Source organism: Aulonocara stuartgranti (assembly GCF_965226115.1).
Source record: "Aulonocara stuartgranti genome assembly, chromosome: 2".
NCBI lineage: Eukaryota > Metazoa > Chordata > Actinopteri > Cichliformes > Cichlidae > Aulonocara > Aulonocara stuartgranti.
The window spans coordinates 10928073-10948429 of NC_138940.1; the positions used below are offsets into that span (position 1 = coordinate 10928073).

General features: G+C 40.9%; 1 protein-coding gene across 6 annotated transcripts in view; it reads right to left on the reverse strand.

Annotated features, from left to right (window-relative positions):
* Nucleotides 1-11312: 11312 nt before the first annotated feature.
* LOC309717088 (transcription factor COE3) overlaps nucleotides 11313-20357 on the reverse strand; it is a 141339-nt gene continuing 132294 nt past the window's right edge. For 5 of the 6 annotated variants that reach the window (XM_082551367.1, XM_082551370.1, XM_082551366.1 and 2 more), the window contains 2 exons: nucleotides 17531-17620; nucleotides 11313-15392 (listed from right to left, as the gene is read on the reverse strand). In XM_082551367.1, coding sequence (XP_082407493.1) covers nucleotides 15361-15392; nucleotides 17531-17620 — 122 coding nt within the window. In that variant the 3' untranslated portion in view covers nucleotides 11313-15360. The remainder of the gene's footprint in view (nucleotides 15393-17530; nucleotides 17621-20357) is intronic. The other variant, XM_082551369.1, reaches the window with a different exon arrangement.

Genomic DNA, 20357 nt, shown 5'->3' on the forward strand with positions numbered 1-20357 from the left:
GTAGTAGATTCAAAGAATACAAATAATGAGCTGGAAATAAGAATAAGGCGATACACAACAGCCTGAGGAGGCACTGGACCGAAGCTCCAGATATTACATATTAAGCTAAAGTCTAGTTTTTATTGCTCTTGATTAACTAGATTTAGATTTAGTTTTAATGACCTTGGACAGCACATTTGTCTTTAGTGAAAGAGTCTGAGCCGTTCAGCAGAGTGATCAGGTTCACACAGTTGCAGGTAATTCAGCGTATCATCCACTCATTTATATTAATGGACCATAAAGCACTGGACTCGCTGTTGTTTTGCACATTTCGGCCTCCTTCAGTATGCAGGAGCAAGGAGGAGCGCTTCCTGCTCCTGAATCATCTGCCTCCATCATCACTTCAACCGCCCCAGACGTTGTTTAACATTTGGTACCACTGAGGCTTCACAGAGACGTCAACAGCCCTGTGATGTTAGTGTGTGGCCTGTTTCACCGGCTTCCTAATTCATGGCCTTTTCCATCTCCTGCGCCGGCCGTAAATCTGCCTCGCTACCAGAGCATCTTCATCCACCACTGCTGTGGTACCGCTGTCCAAAACATCTTCCCCCGCTGCTCACTCGCTCTGGGCAGGTGCCAGTGTTTCTGGTCTGCAGAGATCATTAAAGGTATTAGTTACCTCCACCTCCCCCATCCTCATTAAACATGCTGAATCCATTTGTTTAGCAAGCAGCTGAGGAAGAGATGGAGCGCTCGCCCAGGCAGGTTATTGATTTATTAACACTGATTTCGGCCTCTGAGACCGCCCTGATGATGATGATCGCTGCGCTTCAGGAATTTCAATGTAGATGAGGAAGATTTGCCTGCCGTGGAAGAACTTAAATGGTTGGTAATGTGAAGGACGATGGATAAATCAATCAAGTCAAAAGGCCGAATACTTCAGCCTCTGAGTGTACGGAAGCTCGAGAATAGGAAACAAGATTGTTTACAATATTATTAGTGCATTAGACTTAAAGTCACATTTGTCAGTATATGAGCTCAATACAACAACTTTAATAATTTAATAATTTCTATAAATTAAAAACTCATTTTGACACAGTTGTATGAAATTATACAAACTTAAAACTTTTACATGAAGAAATAAATGTTCTCATTTCCAGGGCTTTGAAGTCAAATAATCATTTTTTAGATTTAACATATATAACTTTTACTTAAGTTACAATAATAACGGTAATAACAGTAGTTCATGAAGCTTTCATGATCTTTAATCAACTGATTTGTGATTTTGGACACAAATATAATGTTGTTGGGTCTTTACCTTACAATATAAAGTGCCTTAAAGTTACTATTATAAAAAAATTGAACTGAATATTCAGGATTGTTTTAATTAAACCGTTTGTCTTTTATAACATTTAAAATCTTAAATCTTTCATAATTTTAAAACATTTTCCTCATAATTATAATTAACGTAGGACTTCCCTATCTGAGCCCGGTTCTGCCGAAGGCTTCTTCCTGTTAAAACTGAATTTTTTCTTCCCACTGTCACCAATGCGCTTGCTCATGGGGGGGGGGGGTCGTTTTTCTGTTTTCTCTGTATTACTGTAAGGTGACTTATGGCAACTGATGTTCTGATTTGAGGCCATATAAATAAAACTGAATTGAACTTTTACAATGAAACTTTAACTTAACGATTAAGCAGTTTTTAGGAACTTGATCACTAACTATTGTTATGGCCCATCTAGGGGTGGCCAGGCCACAACATAAGGGTGATCCATCCTCGTCAAACCATAAGCAGCCACATCACACAGGTTTGATAATGATTTATTTACAATATGTTGATTTGTTAGGTTATTTGGCACAAAACAAGGAGCTGGTTATAACTACGAGGTGGCCAAAACAACAAAGAAAAGGAGCCTATCTTGTGGATTTACCGAACTAACATAACCAAACCAAATGACAACAACTTGGCCCCCTAACTAAGAAAAACAGGAGAAAGCTATAATCAAACAAAAAGGCAGTCCACCCCTACGTACTCCTGTATAAGGATTGTATAAGCATTGGGCATGTTGCAAAAAGTCTGCTGGTTGGGATGAGCCCAGGATGAATGAATGGCCGTCCATGGCGATGTCATCATATAACTCATCTCCAGCTAGTTAGCCAATTCGTATGGTCCGTCCTGTGGATCCACCACACTGAGATTTGCATATGACATAACATTACAACGGCAACACTGTAACACTGTAACACTTTACTCTCGTCTAATTAAATTCTGAGATTGTGTTTTAAACTCCACTTAGTAAATCAGAGCTCATGGCCCCTGTATAGCTTTACTTACTGTTGTTTTCTTATCATTTCAAGGGAACGAAATTGAATTTCATTTAAAAGGTGCTTTATATTGTAAGGTAAAATAAAAGTAAACAATAAAAAAGAAATAGATGTTAAATGGAGTATGTTGGCTAAAAGTTTCACTTGCTTTATCAGGACTATTTTTCACTCTTGGCTAATTTTCCACGTTTTACTTTTTTCCCATTCTTGGCGGGAACGAGCTTCCATAAATCCATCCGTCCATCTGGAGAAGGTGTTTACAGTTTGACTGTCAGGAGAGATGGTTGGACATGAGCGATGAAACGCTATCTGCGCGCTGCATCCACAGATGTTTGTGCGATATTATCTTGGAGGGCTGGAGGTGCCCAGCTGTCTGTGCTGATTTTCTCTCCTCTGTTTCAGTCCAAGCTCTCAGATATGTTTTATGATGAATCTACATATTTCCTCTCTCCGGGGGGACACACATTATTGGGAAGCACTCGATCTCTGCCTCCATTTCCTGTCGGCTCTAATAGCTTCCAGGTGAGAGGTGTTCCTCAGCCCTCGCCTGGGAATGCTTATTAAAACTGTTTTCCTATTGATACAGTTGGTTTGATACTTACCAGATTTGACAAAGTAAAGATCTCATGTTTGGCGTAATATTACAAGGGAAACATAAGTGAGTTATTTGGCCTCGACATGCTGGAAACGTAACGTTGTTAAAGCGCAGGCCCTGAAACCTGAACCGGGGTCCGGCCGCCGCATTTGGTTTTCATTATTTTTTTGCTTCAAATATTTAACAATAGCACCCAGGGATTAAGTCATGGAGCAGGTTGCAGCCAAGCCAAACATCCTGCCTTCTCCAGAAAAATGAAGACAGATGAAGAAGGGAAGCAGGTGTAAAGTGTACTCTAGTGCTTCGCCGTTTTGTCCTCTCAAAGAGGTGTTGTGCACTTTTAAAAGCCTGCCCTCTGAAAACATCTCGCTGAGCTCCGAACGGGAGGAGGAGGAAACGAAAGCAGAAGTTCAGGGCTTTTTCTATATTCCTGCACATACCTGGGAACTGTTAAAGGACCTGATGGTTTGGAGGGGAAGTGGTCCACGCTTGCCTCTGCATTTATTAGGCTGGCTTCGTGCAGAATAAATGCAGAGGCTGGGGGCCGGCTTGATGGAGGTAAATGAGGTGGATTTATTCGTCTGGGTGGTTCTGGGTCATAGTGACACGCTTCGTGGTTACAGTGCAGGTGACTGATCAGTACAAATACAGGAAGGGTTCATTTTAGCAGGGAGCGCTGTTCCACAGTGAGTCTCTGTGAGCTGAACAATTATCGACTCCCAGGGATGAAAATGAAGCCAACACTGAAGCACCAAAGCTGCGGTTCCTCTAACGTCCACCAGAGGCGCCAGCAGTGAGTCCGTCAACCAGTCATCCAAATATAGTCACTGCTGTCTGCTTCTAAATGACAGACACCAACGGGCTGATTTTAAATGTAGAAAGAGTAGAGGGAACATTTTGGTGATGGTTTTTGCTTCTTTATTAAAGAAACAGTAGAACCCCGACTTACGAAATTAATTTGTTCCAGAGGGTCTTTCGTAAGTCAAAATTTTCACAAGTTGAAGCACCTTTTTCCATCACCTTTTGAGTGAGGCGATGCTGGCTGAAGACAAAGTTCTTGGTGGAGGAGGAGGTGGCGGAGGTTGAAGAAAGCATATATATATGCATGCATACATACGTACGTGTACATGTACATAACATTATGGAATTTAATTTAATTTCTTTTTCAATTTTCTATCTTATCTATTTCGTTACTCGGGCCTTTTGCCGTACCACAGGCAGAAATATTGCCGTTAAGTGCCTTCGTAACTTGAATTTTTCATTAAATGGGGTCTTTGTAAGCCGGGGTTCCACTGTACTTGTTATTGATCGTTTTTTTAGCTTTTAATGGGACTGCTGGTAACAAAGAGTAGTGATGGATATAAGTAAAGTGCCGCTTCAGCTAAATCTGATAGAAGTTTGTTGACGGCTACGTGGTGTGATAAGTGCTCATGTAATGATTGTGTTTTGGTCCGAGCATCTCCCGGGGCTGTTTCAACTCTTTATTGTAATTATTCACGTAATTACAATAAAGAGTTGTAATGATTGTAATTATTTGGCCCGGTCACTATAGGGCCAAGTAAGATTTCTGTGTGAGGATCAGAATCTATTCATAGCGATAAATCCCGACGGCACAGCAACAACTATGCTGACTATCCTCGTGCTGTGGATGGATCTTCTCAGACATTCTCTTGGCTGAAGTTTTGGTCCTTTTTCTTCCTCTGTATGATGTTGTTTGTCTCTGCCCGTTGGGGATCCTCAACACTTTTACTGAGAACACTATGACCTTCGTCCCTGTCAACTAACCTAACGTCTCTAACTCTAATTTCTAACTTGGCTAAACCTCATAAGTTCTTTTTCATAGGTGCCTGGACTTCATTGTAACAGCTGGGATAGCAGCCACACTGATCATTTTATTGGAGCAGAAAGAATTCAGACTATTTTAACTCTCACTGGTGCCTCAGAGTTTGTTTGGTTTTGGTAACTGATGGAGCGTTCGGACTCAGAAATGGTTAATGAAGTCGGACTTAACAAGCCGACAGTCTTGTTAACTGCTGCTGTCCCGTGTGCAACGGTGAATTAAATCTCCACCAACAAAAAAAACAGTATGAGGAAAATTTTCCACCCTCCACCTTCATAATGTCCACCATGAAATGTCTCTGAAGCCGGCTACGAAGCATTTATTTTTTGATTGACAGATTCACTTAAGCTGTGAAAGCAACAGTTTGGACCTGACGTACACTGAGAATGATCCAGTAACACCTGTCACAGAGTGTATGTGTGTGTGTGTTTGCAGCAGATGTGATGATCAGCTGGTGTAAAAACATTTTTATTATAAACTGTGAAAGAAAACTGCAACATTCGCTGATTAATTCTCCAGAAATAATAAGCTTGCTGCTGCTGAAGCGAGGCTGGGAGCTGACACACAGTCAGAGATGTTTAAATCACCTGACTCAACCTGATCAGACCGCTGCAGCAGTGACCGAGTGTTCAATGAACAACACATGGTTTTGATGGACCTCTGTCAGGTTTTCGGGTCTGATTCCCAGAAACCTAACTGGCGAGCGCAAACCTTTGGATGGGTGATTTACTCACCTCGTCCTCCAGGTTTGAGCCCAGTTGGCGAGGGTTCTGGTGTCATCACCAAGGCCGGGGCCTGGGGCTCTTCCTGTGTGAGATGACTTACAGCCGTCCTGTCAGTCCTGACCGCTGCGTTACAATAACATGAGGAAAACCTAGACCTCAACATGACATCACCACGTCGCAGGAAATGGTCTAATTCTTTAGCGTTTAGGAGAGCAGATGTACGGAGAGCAGCAGTGACATAATGTCACTTAACTCCACGGCTCGCCCAAACCAAACACACCTGCACCTCCTCCTCCTCCTTGACTAATTGAAAAGTATTTCAGCTATTTATGAAGTCAAAACATCAGCAGCTCGGAGCTGTGAAGGACTCTGGGTGAACCTCTGTGTCCGGCAGCAGACTCTGATCAGTGCATCAGCCTTTATACCAGCAGTGCTCAAACTGTGGGCGGGATAAAAATATTCTTTTCCTCTTCGGGGAAAATTAACAAGCCTCAGTAAACGCTATTGCACTGACCTTTAAGTGAAGTTTAACTGAGATGAGTGATAAAAGATTCGGGTGGAGGGTGTTGGACTGTTTTTGGCTTTTAAAGTGATGCATGCCAGAAAAAGTTTAATAAAGCACAAGTAAATCTGAAGCAGCAGTGACTTAAAAAAACAGCTGTTATTAACGACACCTGTGGCCGTTAATGTGAACTATTGCTCAAACTGCATGTATGTCTCATCTCCATTTTGGCCAATGCTAGCTAACTGCTCGTCTGTACGTCACGTATTTTATCCAGCTGAGTACTACTGCATACCTGAGTATCAGTGTACATACTGAAGCAATGATACTAATGTCAAATATATGTTTTGTAGCAGGTACAGCTAGCTAAGTACATATTAGTTATCAAGGATCACAATAGGTAAGCTAGCTTAGTAAGCTAGCTAACTAGCATTTATACTGACATTTAATTTAGATAGTTATGTCATTGTAACTTGACTAGCCTGAATACGATTGATGATTAGTTAATGTTTGCTGATGATGTTACTTAAAGCTACTGAATGAATAATATGATCTTTTTTTCTTTTTACACAACATAGCTAACAGATAGCTAATCAAAAGAAAAAAAAGATCCCTTAAACCAAATAATCCCACAAAAAGAATCCAGTGCCACATATTCAGATATTAACTTTGTGTTAATACAGACACATTTTAGATGTCTGTGGGCCAATGTTTTGTGAGTTGACGAATGCTTTTGAGTAAGTGGGTCCAAGATTTGTGGACAGAGAAATTGCAAACATGCTGTTGCATTTTTCAGTGTATTTTCTGTTCTCTGAGCACAATAAGATGAGTGCGATTTAATTACATTCTATTTAACAGAAACATCCAAAACTGGGAAACTCGCACCCAAATGATCTAGACGGATAACTGGCCAAGTCAGACAAAAAAAACATATGAAGGATTTTGGGTTTAATGCCACAGCTTTGTTCTGCCTTCATCTGTTCTTTCTGTAGTGGAAGTAAACTTAATTTTCTCAGTGAATGTGTTCAGAAGTCCTGACTGAGCGTTTCCGATCAACATATCCATCAAAATGTGTCCAAAGCTCTTACAGCTTGGCATTCAAGTCTGGCAGCTGTTGCTTGGTGTTTGGCCAGCGATGTGCGGACTCAGGGAGGTCAGGGTTTTTCTTGGGGTGCCTCGGGCACCAGTTTTCACCAATGAGCTCTGTGTATTAAGCTCTCATCAATGCTGACGCCGGAGATAAAGTTAATAGTCCCTGTAACAGAGCCTCAGCAGGCTTCCACCACCCCCTGCACTGCTCTGATATAGGACTGTTCTGGTCCCCCATGAAGGAAAGCAGATGTCCTGTTTGGGAATGTGGGCCTGATAAACCCACCACCAGCCTTCAAACGTTAAAATCACCAATCGCTCTGTGAGGAACATTTCTTTTTTGGGTTTCCTTTGACCGCCAAGCGACAGACAGAGAGGCCGAGAGGCTGTCGTTTCTGGTGTGTTATCATCTATTGTTAGTGGGTCCCTGGACTCAGCTGACTTTTTGAATTTGATTTGATTTTCTTAGTAACGTTTATGGTTGGGACGTTTACTCCCTGAGAATGGGTTTATTAATTCATGCCACAGAAAAAGTAACAGTGACAGAGATTACCATCATACAGAGAAAGAAAGGGTGCAAAGATATGTTGAGGAGGAGCAGTATGATGTGAGGAATACGTAACATTTGATAAAGATCCAGAAACACTACATTTTTATCTGCAGGCACCAGACTGTGATACCTGTGGCTGTAAAAAGACTTCAGCACTATAGAAGTATATGGGAAAACAGCTGTGTTAGCCTCTGTGAACATTTACTGCTCAGGTTACAGTCTCAGTCCCTCATTTTGGGTCATATGGATCTTTTGAAAAGCACAACTTTTTCAAACGCTGTTTTAGATTAACTTAAAAATTAGCTTTTTTAAAAACAAACTCCTTTTAGATTTTTAGAAACTTGCTGCCTTTACGTTTGGATAAGAAGGCATCAGACTGTGTTTTATATTTGTAGGCTTCTGATCGTCCAGCATTGCCACGTGTTGCTTTGGCATGTTCATGATAGTAGTAATGATTTCTTTGACCTGTATTTTTTTTAAGGTGGAACGATTGTACGGTGTATTTAAAACAGTTGGGTGCACAAGTTTGGATTTATTTTTGATTTTCTCTAATTCAGAAAGGTTAAAATGTACACATACAGATTTAAATTTAATTTGACCCACTCTTCTTGGCAGTATTGGTAGAGTTCATTTAAAATGGTTGGTTCAGCCCATGTTTGGTTTAGTAGGGTTGAGGTCAGCACTTTGGGACTTTTGGGAGGTAGAAGCTTCATGGAGTCATTTCTAAATAACTGCAGATTCAGCAGTTTAAGCAATGATATGTAAGTACACCTTATTTGAATATGTCACCACTCGGCCTCGAAGAAGTCCTAAACTGTTACCTTCAGATGAAAGGAAACTGGTTAGGAAGTCCAGGAACAACCCAGGAACCACTAGAGCTCAAGCCTACCATCAACACCAGTGTCACTGTCCACAGTGAAGCCAGTCTGGCATTGCCATGGACTAAGAGGTTCCAACCAAGAAAGAAGGCACTGCGACAAAATCAACACCCTCAAAGCTCAGTTGAAATTTGCAGTGGCCTACATGGACAAGCCAAATGCTTTCTGGAGAAAAGATTGGTGGTCGAGAAGACAAAGATTGTTCCTGAAGACAAAATAACTTTGGGAAACTCACCATCTTGGTTTTTTGAAATCAGATGTAATGGGGTGACAGAAACTGAGGAGGACTGCTCGCTTATTAGCGAGCACAAGTCAGTTAAATCACAAGTTAGTTAAAAAATACTCTGCATGTCCCCTTTCAGTCTAATTGGACCACAATTTACAAAAGGAATGTCATGTTGTCTTCACTAACATTTTAAACTAGGGAATTAGGCTATAAATTCATCAACAATGTTTATTCCTGAGGTTCTGCATCAAGTGAGCAGCAGGAAACTTTCCTTCTATAATCAGACTTGTTTTTGCAATCAGAATAGTCATTGGGATTGGCCTAAAACCACATTGAACTTTTAATATTGTTGTTATGACGCTCCATCAGGACCTTTGATATGTCAACTGTTCAAAAAGATGTGTAGAATTTTTCTAGAGTGTAGAATCTGCCTCTGTAAAAGCCAAGCCACAGTGCACAGGGTTCTCTTGCATGTAGGAATCATGATTTACTTCTTTTGTCCTGTGGTTTTTACGGTCGGGACAAAACCCAAATGACCTACCGCACATCATTTGGGAACGACTGGCTATGTGTACTTTTATTCTGTGTATGAAACCACTTGGTTAGGTTGGGTTTTATCTTTGATGCTGAAGCATCAAACTCCTGCAGCTTTTCGTGGAAACAGATGAAAGCACAATAAAAACTGCATAATTAATTTTAGGACTGGACCTGTAGCTTCAGGGCCCGAGTAAATCTCTGAGGGCGCATTTCCAGAAGGACTCCTGACTGTCGACAGAAACCTCCTGAATCATGCCGTCCATACAAACCTTCACTTCATCCTCGGTCGTATTTCTCTTTTTATCCCGGCTGATGTTTTTACCTGCTGCACGGTTCTTTCTCTGACTGCTTTGGCTCCGAGCTGCGGTGATTGATTCGCATCAGTTCAACTCAAAACGTCAATCAGAGCTCCGTGTTCATCATTCCCCGCCGACAGTTTCATCATTAACCAAAGTCTTTGGAGGCCGTTTGGAGAGTATTCCTGCTGGAAGAAAACTTTTGGTGATGTGCGTGTGTATTTTTCTTTTTTTCCAAGCTGATTTCAGTGGATATAGCTGCCCTGGAGATTTTCTTCCTGTCAATATCTACCTGAGTTACTTACCTGAGTTTTAATCAGAGATAAAATCTGCTTGGGCATGACTTTCTGTCCTCTCTCTTCTATCGTTCTTTAATGCACTAATGTCATCGTGTATGTACAATATATATCTTGAAAAGCTTTAAGCGGACAGGGAGCTTGAGGGTCCTGCACAGTATCTTAGCTGTTCCTACGAACTCCCTGTGGTATGCTGTCCAGCAGATCACTGTCTGTGGCTCTTCTGAGGGTACTTCAGCACACTGTTACAGTTTCTAACAAGAAAATGCGGTGCGGTTACTATTTTTCAACACACTGACGGTAGAAGCTGTCTTTGAGTGACACAAATAATTTGTGTGGCACCTTATTTGATGCAGAACTCCTGATTGGTCTGTAAATAGTTTGAAATGGTTATAAAAAACAAAAAAAAACCTTGACTGCATTTTTAGGTAAATAGCTGCATATAACTTTGTTGTTTGCAAAACTTTTGCATAGGTTTTTTAAAATTGACAATTTATATTTGCATTTCCAGCTATGAAAACGAATTGTTAAACATGTTTGTGGTCGTTACTTTTTTTTTACTCAGATTTCATGTTTTGTGTCAGATTTTAGATCAATTGTGTTAATACACTATGTCAATTTAAAAAACAAAACAAAACTGTAGATTCAGACATCAAAAGACTTACTTTTTTAAAAAAAAAAGGTCTATCTTATTTAAGATTTAACTAATAAACTTGGTCCCCAATCTTGGGTGGGCTGCCCCCCCCCCCTACTTGGGTCACTCAGAATCAGAATCAGAAAGATTTTATTTATCCCCAAGGGGCAATGAACATAAAAGGGGCCATTAAAATTAACATGCCAAGAAGTAGCCCACTACAAATCAGTGCCTGGTTCCTCAACACCTGACCTTGTTGATCTCTCTCACTCATGTCTGCTTGGTCTAGCCCAGGACCCTTACTGGATGCAGACACCCCAGTATGTGTATGTGTGTGTGAGATAGACGCAGATAATTTCTCATTAAATAACAAATGTGACTATTCCAAATCTTTAGATTTTTCTTAAATTTGTCTTACCTGTTTTAAATGATGTTGCTGTAAAAACGTCCAACTTGCAAAGCAGTGCTGCTGGACTCCAGAATATGTGCTGTCTTAAAAGTTTTAATAAGAAGAAATGAAGGTTTTTATATTTCTAATATATATTTTTCATAATTATTTATAATAAAAGTATATACGTTTGTTTGTTTGTTTTTTAATAAAAAAACAACTCCTGTTTTTAAATCTATCTGATGTGAATTAACACGTCTGCTTTCTCTGTCTTGAACGGTTTCATTTGCAATTTGAAAACTTTTAATTTTGATTAAATCATTTTGAGAGCAGATCCAGGTTCTTCGTGAAGTGTGTAAACATTAACTCTTTACTGGTACTTGTGTGTGCTGCCTCCATAATTAGTTCCCCCCCCCCTTTTCTTATTTGAACATCAGCGTAAGTTTGAGAGCTTCGAGCCAAATGTAATCTTTATTAGATTGTTTCTGTACAAAAAGCACTGGATCACAGAGAAAAAAACCAAACAAACCAAAAAACAGAAGACATGCATTTATTTACAGCATGGCCAGAGACAGAAAAAGAAAAAACCTGGGGGTGACACCCCTGTTTGTATCCTAAAGACAACTAATTAAACATTGTGCTTTGATATACTTTGATGATATATTTAATATTTCACAAAAATGCAGTGCCTCTGCCCTCTTTCACATTGAAGTAAAACATAAAAAAGTCTATTTTTCAGTTTAAAACCCAGACGGTGGGAAGCGAGCTCGCTGCGACTGACAAAAAGAGAAAGAAAAGCTGCGAGCTGTTGGAGGGGACTGATCAGGGAGGTTGGCTCTGCTGCCTGGGCTTCATTAGTATCACTGATAAAGGGTCTTTCCCAAAGACGCTGAACAGATACCAGCAAAAAGCTAACGTGACAGCATCCGGGTGACACTGTGCAGAAACTGCTGGATTTGCATAAAGTCAGATGTTTAATCATTTGGACTTCAGATTCCTGCATCAACTCTGCTTTTAACATTCATAGAAATACAAATAAAATTTGTGTAAGTCTGAAGGTTCAGGTAGGTTCAAGCAGTTTGAAAAAAAATGTTTCTTCTACCATCCTTAAACTACGCAAACACACCAAAAAGGAAAAACTGGAGAGCTTTACAGTTTTTATTACTTTATTCCGAGAACGTGTTAAATGTAAAGACAAATCGTGTCTCTGTAAAATAAGATGCAGTATAAACTGATTTTATTTTTTTCAACTTTGTTTTTGGTGTAAATTTGTAATGCTAATTTTATAATCGTAATACAAGCCGACAGATATCAAATTTATGCTCCTTCTAGTCACATGATCATGGAAGAAAAGTCACACTGTCAGTGTTTTGTATTGGGGGAAAAAATGTCAGAAATTTGAAATTTTTCATTTATCACAATCCAAAGATTCCAGATCTTTATGCCAAATTATTCATCTCACAGTCTCCTGGATCTCTCTGAAATATTCCCCAGATTGAATCTACTGATTCATGCTGAAGAACCTTATTTTTCTCCTTTGTTCACTGACACGACAGTTATATCTAACATGTTGTGTTCACGTACACAAAGTGACACTTTTCCAGATTTAAGTATGTATTTGACATAAGCCTTTTCCTCGATAGAAGTTTACGTTCTTTGGTATTTCCTTTACACTTTAGTTGTATTTTAATACATTTTACTAAACAAATAATAATCTAAAAATGGGGGCCACATTTTCAAAGCCCCCATCCAAAACTTGCATGTTTATGCGAATGAATTAACTTCAAAGTCATATTTGCTGTAAACACAAACGTGATATTTCATGTCCATATTCTCCAAAAAGTAAGAATTTTTTCAGCAATTTCACTTTTTTCAGTGTTTTGATCACATTTGACACAAAGATCTCGTAGTTCTACTTTTCTATTGGGGTAATTTCTTGTAGTTAACAGATGTTAAATCACAAAACGACTCCAGTCTCCAGTTTTTCTTCTCTTTGGTGAAGGAATAAACTTCTACACTTTGTAATTTGGCAGTTTTAACACTTCTCAGCCATCAGTATCTGACGGTTAGCTTCTACAGTTGAGCATCTTTTGTATATTTCAGGGGGAAACCTGAGGGACAAAGACATCAAATCAAGAAAGCAAACAAAAGTAACCTTTGATAATTGCTGTGGAACCAAAACTTTGTCGGAAAAAAGAAAGACTTTGTTTTTAAGCGTGGTCGGTCGTAAGGCATCAAACTCAAGTCTTGGTTCTTTACATTTTTTTGAACTTTTGCCACAGCAGCGCGGGCGATGAGCTTGCATTTCAGTACAGGAGAGCAGTTGCATAAGTAAATGATCCAGATTGTGTGCAACGACGAGAACAGCACCATCGGCAACAACACCAACATCGATGGACGTTTCCTTGAGATCGGTGACCCTAAAAAACTTGGTTTGAAACTCTTCGCCGTGTTTTGAAACCGTACAGTCAATATCAGCAAAAAAAATCCAACACAAAGACGAGGGTCAGGTCGAATATTCAGATGGATAAAATGCTGACTTCTAAACACCAAACCGCCCCCCTCAAAAAACGAGTGCTGGGATATTATGACATTATAAGTCTCTGAGATATAAAAATTTCACATGACGAGGATTTTTGCCATTTCAGGATGGCAGGAGAAAAAAAAACATATTGGTGCATATCGCTCTAGCTTTCATCTTTTTTCTTTTTTTTTTCCACTTTTAGCTTTTTTCTTTTTTGCTAAGATACATTGCTCTTATTAAGTGCCCCAACAAAAAAAATAGTGCATTAAGAAATAACCATGATTATACATTTCACAATAATACACAAAAGACGAGAAGAACCAGGGGAAACAAACGATGCTGTTTACAAAAAGTTAAATATCGGAAAAGCGTTTTTATACAAAAGTGATGAAAGCGTCGTTTTACGTCCTGCTTTCAAAAACAGGGTGACCGTGTCGTGAGTTTTTTTTGTTTTGTTTTACAAAAGGGTTAATTCTTCCCACTTGTTCACTCTTTTTACAATATCTAAAAGGTATTAAGACATCAAATGTGTTTACATATATATTTGAGACTATCATTCAGGCCTAAATCACAAAAGAACTCCCCAAAACATACTTTATAAATACATATAAAATAAGCACAATCAGAAGAATAACAAGAAAATCTGGTACCTAAATGTGATTAAAACTGCTGCAAGCTTTTTCTGGTTAAAATCTACCACTCGACACACCTGCAAAAACAGAACTATTGTACTGGATTTCAAAATGAGACATCCAAAAGAAAAGAAAAAGAAAAGCTGAAAACGCTGGGCTGCCTCAACGTGTTACGGACAAATGTTAGTGGAACATTTGCTCGTCTCTCTTCGGCAGGATGCTTCATTCTTTCCTTAGCTTACAAAATTACTGCACTTTCCTCCTTTTTAGATTATGAGACACAAACATTGTTAAAAGCTATGGTACAGAAAGTAAAACGCGCTGAGACGTGAGATTCATCGGGGGCTTTAAGGACTCTGGTCCTGGGGGAGGGGCTTGTTGGGGGTTTCTGATTGAAAACCGTCTGACGGTTCTTCCAAGTTTGAAAAATGATTACTTCCTGATTTCCGGACTCGGTCCGACTCAGGGTCAGTGTCCACTGAGAGCTTTTGTTCTAGTGAGAACCAATCAGATCTGCAGCTGAAAACAGAGAAGCTCTTTTCTGCCTTTCTTTATATTTTAAAAATATTTTTATATTGTGTTGACCAAAGTTTTAGATGAGGTAGGGTTACTATTTACTGGCAAATTACCCGCTAATTTGTTTAGATTAGCTAAAAAGCACTTGGTGCTGCCCCTCTGTAGGCTTCCAAAAGACAGCCAATCAGAAGAAAAGTAAGCTTTTCGGGGAGGGGGTCAAACTGAGCTGCCTGGATAACATTACAAGGATTTTTTAGCTAAAAATTAACAGAGATTTGGTGATTTTTATTTATTATTTTTTTACAGTAATCACCAGCATTTTCAGTTTGAACAAAGCGAGGTATTTGAAGATGACACCATCCACTCGGCTGATTTTTTTTTTTCACGATATGATGATTAGCTTAGAACAGATGCTCCCAGTGGACACGCCTACTTCCTGTCTCACAGTGGTTCGAACTGATCTGAGATCTGTTCAGCCTCCACAGACTTCTCAAGTCAAAGTAACCTGTTTAATATCTCAGCACAACATGCAGTACTGCAGACACCTTTCATCCACCCACAGTTCACGCTGAGCGAGCGCTGCCTCCGCCCGCAGCCACTGCAGACGTTTCCTGTTCCGGGTTCGTAAACGCCTGCCGGTGGTGTCTGCAACGGCTGCAGGAAGAAGCGACGTCCTCGGCTGATGGTGACTGAATTGTTGAAGTTCTTCGGGTTCGGACTCTGGGTCAGACGGGTCGGTCTAAAGGATGACGGGAAGGACGTTGTTGTGGCGTTTCAGGCTGGGGGAGGGTTGTGGGGAGTCTGACGGTACCTGGCTGAGAGTCCTCCTCACATGGGGGGCACGATGAGACCTGCCATGGCTGAAACAACACAGAATGAGTCAGATCTCATGTTTCGTGATGCTCGCTGAGCATTTCAGGCTACGTCCACGCATACACTGGATTTTTCAGTTTGATTGGAAAAATGTCTCCATCTGTCGTGAAAATGCAAAGCGCTACCAAACTGCAGAGGTGGGAAGTAACAAAGTACAAATACTTCGTTAATGTACTTAAGTAGAATTTTCAGCTATCTGTATTTTACCTGTGCAGTTTTTTTTCTTTTACTCCCTACATTTATAAACAGATACCTGTGCTTTCTTCCTCACATTTTCAAAACAAGCTTTTGAGCGTTTTTATTTCACGTCACTGCGGCCTTCCCAACATCAAACCAATTTGAGCCTAAACAGAAACACATGAGAGTCACTCCTGTTCGTTTATTAATCACCAGGAGATGTTGCATAAAAACAGACGATAGAAGCAAAACTGTTTCTCCTTGTTTTGAGAGCTAACTTCACTCAGAGATGGAGAAAGATAAAAAAGGCAGGACAGGAGAGGAAGGCGAGAGCTTAGATTTAAAGAAAGGACTGCTCATTTAAAGCTCACAAGTAAGTCCTCACATTTTTAAATCACATATTGGGTCTGTACATGTGATATTATGTTGTTTCATATTGTGAGACATGCAAAACAAACTGAGGGAGACTGTTATTTAAAGGCTGCATGAAAATCCTCTGCAGGTTAGTGCAGGATAAACAGGTTAGTTTGTTGTACTGTGATGGATTTAAATCAGAAAATCGACTCAAGCTCTGAATAGAAATTATTGTGAGTTATGAATCTTTCCCCCACGCTGAGCCATTACAGACAGTTTTAGGGTTGCTCCACCTGCTGAATCCACTTTAACCCCTGACTGTCGCCCTCTACAATGTAGCAACAGGACACAGAGCTATGTTTGGTTTCCTTATTTTTCTCTTCATGTTCTGCTGATGTGATTCAAGCTGAGAATATTCGTGAGAATTAAAATGTTTGAATGAAATAAAGTCTGTACTCCCATCTACTGACATTATTTTATTATTATGTTAAAACAGCACAAGGTTCAATTAGCTTTCCACAAATATAGAAACGTCCTCCAAAAAGCTACTTTTTACTCTGAGTACATTTCAGAGCCGCTACCTTTTTACTTTTACTGGAGTACAGAACTTGAATCAGTACTTCAACTTTTACTGGAGTACTTTTTAACACTAGTATCTTTTTTTCTACTTAAGTACAGACTATCTTTACGTTTGCCACTTCTGCCTAACTGTGAAGAAATGTTAGCCAATCAAAAACCCACAAACATGGCGCACAGTTTGATATCAAAACAGGAGATAAAGGTGCACGCTGTTGATGCTGTGAGGCGAATTCAAAAAGTCCTTTTTTAGCTGAGTACATGCGGATGCAGCCTCAGTTTTTCTAAAATTCTACTTTACTGTACTTTAACATAACAATGTTTTATCATGAAAGTTTTTTACTGTTCAAGCTGCCCACTCAGAAATATTTAAAACGTCTTGGTGATTATAACTGTGGATATTACAAGACCTAAAATATGTTTTTTCATGAAGAGTGAAAAAACCTCCAGTTTTAAATAAAAACGCCTTCCTGAGAGGCACATCGAAAAGATTTAAGATACGTCTCGTGTAAACAGATCTCTGGAATAATTAGGGTTCATTTAACACACTCGCACAAAATATGCATTTGCTGTTAAAGTCTTTCTGTGAAGCGCTGAAAGGTTAAATAAAATCAGTTAAATGCCTGCGTTGTAAAAGTATTTGGATAAAGCTGAGAGATGATGTTGAAATAAAGACAGATCTACGACGGATTCTTGGACTTCACTGAGCCAAATAAAAGCTAAAGAATAGGACTCGGTTATGGGGGGAAATACTTTGCAGGGTGAAATTTGCAGCGGTATTAACTATAAAAGAAAAATGCTCAAGTTTAAGCTCCAAATTCCCCAAAATGCCAGAAGTTATGGATCAACTTTGACCTCCAAGTGTGTGAAAGCAGGAATCAACACGCAACACAGAAAGAGTCCTTCTCATACAGCGGCGCCGCGTGGACATCCACCTGCGTGTCCTGATGGGACACGAGCAGGAGGACAGCAGGGGGCGGGGGTGCTGACAGGCGGGACGGGGGGGTGGGATGCTCACCCTGGAGGTTGCTGCCATTGGTGGTGGTGCAGGTGGGGGGCGGGGAGGTCTGTGGCCGCACGACAGGGGCGAAGGCGCTCTTCTGTTTGACTGCAGAAACCATATGGACAGGAGAGAATGAATAAGGGCCTATGGGAGTAGACGAAGAGGAGGAGGAGGTGAGGAAGACAAGGGAAGGAGGAGTAGGAAGGTGTGGGGAGGGGGTCCTACAGAAGGAGGACGTGACGGTAACGAGCAGGCAGACAGACAGGAGGTGAGCGATCGGACGGAGATGAGGCGAATCATGCAGGGAGGAGGAGGAGGATGATGAAGAGGAGGGTGAGGAGGAGGAAGAATGGGTCCCTGCCTCAGATCGGGCCGAGGTCTGCAGGAACAAACATGCTCCGAGCACAAACAGCTGCACATCTGGCAAAGTTGATCCATAACTTGAAGGACTTGTTTGGAATAAACCAACCTGAGAGCAGCAGCAGCAGCTTCACCCGCGCACGCTGCACAGGTGTGTGTGTGTGTGTGTGTGTGTGTGTGTGTGTGTGTGTGTGTGTGTGTGTGTGTGTGTGTGTGAGAGAAGGCAGGTGTCTAACATCGTGCGGTAAATTGACTTTTTTCCTTTTTAATAAATCACCCACTCATTTACTCTTCGTGTGTCTTTAGGCGAACAGCTTTGAATTTTCCTGCTGCTTCTACAGCTGACTCCCGATTAAAGGAACAGTTCAACATTTTCAGAGACGCTCTTATTGATCATCATCTATCGGTGGTCAGTGCAGAGCCGGAGCTGTCCATCAGTGATGACTTGAGCTTGACATCTGTTCTTTGGAAGTTTTCCGGAAGCAACCTGAGCAGACCCGGCGTTTAAACCAAACAGAGCCAAAGTACGAGTAAACTCCTGAAGCCTTCAGTCACAACTTCTTCAGGAGACTTGTCACATGTATTTGCTGCTAAGGTGCTTTCTCCTTTTAATTTTTATTACATTTTTAATATTTTGCTCATCTCCGGCTCTTTAAAGTCACCTCCTCCTGATTTACTCATTTGAGTATTTCGTTCCTCTGAATCTTTAAAGTAGTCTTTAAACTGAAGATGTGACTTTAGAGTTCAGAAGCTTTCCGGGAAAATCGTGAGGATATGACGTTAATGTGGTCGGACGACTAAAAGTGCACTCTGTCAAACAAGCATGACGCAATGTGACGTTTAACTTAATGCTAAGCTGACCACATCTGGACTCTCCACTGCAGGTTTGAAATCAGCCGCCATCTCTGCAGTCGAGACTCTGAAATGTATCTTAACAGTGGATGTGTTGCTACCCCAAAGGTCACTGTGAAATACTGAAATTTCCAGTAAAATCTCAGACACGACCCTGAAGTTACAAACAGCAGATGGCTCCAGCTCTGAGCTGAATACATAATCATCAGCGGATTAATTTCCGTCTCTGAAACGCAGAGTTTTGAGCGCATCTGTCCAAATGTTGAGCTGTTCCTTTAAGAGCTTCCACAGAGTTTATGGACCACAGTGTGTCTGTAATGATTCAAGGACAGCATTTGAACATGGAACTGTAAAATGAAGCGGGGGAATGTAAATGTGATTTATCACTTCATGCCAACAAGCATCAGTCTGTCCTGGATCGCTGCTTCTTTCTCCTCACATTTCCTCCTCCTTGGCTCCTTCTTGTTGTTTTTCCGTTCCTTTTTCTCCAGCTGATATTAATGGATTCGGCCCAAAGCATGAATGCATGAATGCATGAAGGATGCGGTGAGGGTGTTAGTGGGGTTAGTGGAGGAGGTGGAGGGGATGGGTGAGGAGGAGTATGGACAGGGGGACAGTCAGAGGAGGGAAGGAGGAGGTGAACAATGCGTGGCAGTGTTAAGTCCACACACACGCACACACAAACACTCAGACCCTCGGCGGCGGGAAACTGTAGCTCAGCCAGGCGAGATGTGAGCCCACCTTTTGTTTAGTCGCCAGGGACGACAACATCACCTGGCAAGGAGACGCATTTTGAGCTCACTACCTTCTAAACGAGTCTCGCTGAGACTTGCTGAGCTCTTTGATACAGAAGCCAAAACAATGGAGCGCTCCCCGCGGGCGAGTTTAGTCTCCAAAACACACCTGCGCCTTCTACGCTGCTGCTCCGACTCCAGGCATGTTAATCAGCGCCGAGTGTAAAGTTTGACGAACAACACGGCCGACTCAGAAGCATCGACTCGTCTCCTGCAGCGGGAAATGCTTCACTTTTGTTTGCTCGTATTGCTCTGTGCACAACGCCATCATCAATCTGCCATCAAGTCGTTTTATTTTCAGCATCGCGAATCCATATACAGAGTATATCATCAGTACTACAAAGCCCAGTACACTGGGTAATGTGGTGTCAAGCTAGGTACCAACACTCAACAGCTCTTGGTATCTTGGTCACGTTCACGCTTGATACGGATCCTTTGGCCTTTTACTAACATTTTAAAGCTGTTAGCCAAATCACTGCTCATAATTACTCTGGATTTCATTAAAATATGATGCCTCCACCGAGGCATAAGACAAGATGAAGGAACGTTTTTAGTGCTGTTGTTTTTCTTCTCTCTCTCAGCAAGATAAAAGCAAACCAGACCAGTGGGTGGAGACGTGGGCTAAAGGTGAGGGAAGAAATTCTGGTTCAGATCCAATTTTATAAAATTAAAACATCGGCCTTGCTGAGAACATTTTCCCAGGCTAGTCCATAATAATCATAGGTGCTTTCAGTGGTTAACGGGCTCCTGAGTCCCTTAAAATATCTAAATATGCCGACCCTAAACCCCTACTTGGCTGAGAATAACTTCAGTTATTCTAATTCCTGTGCTTACTG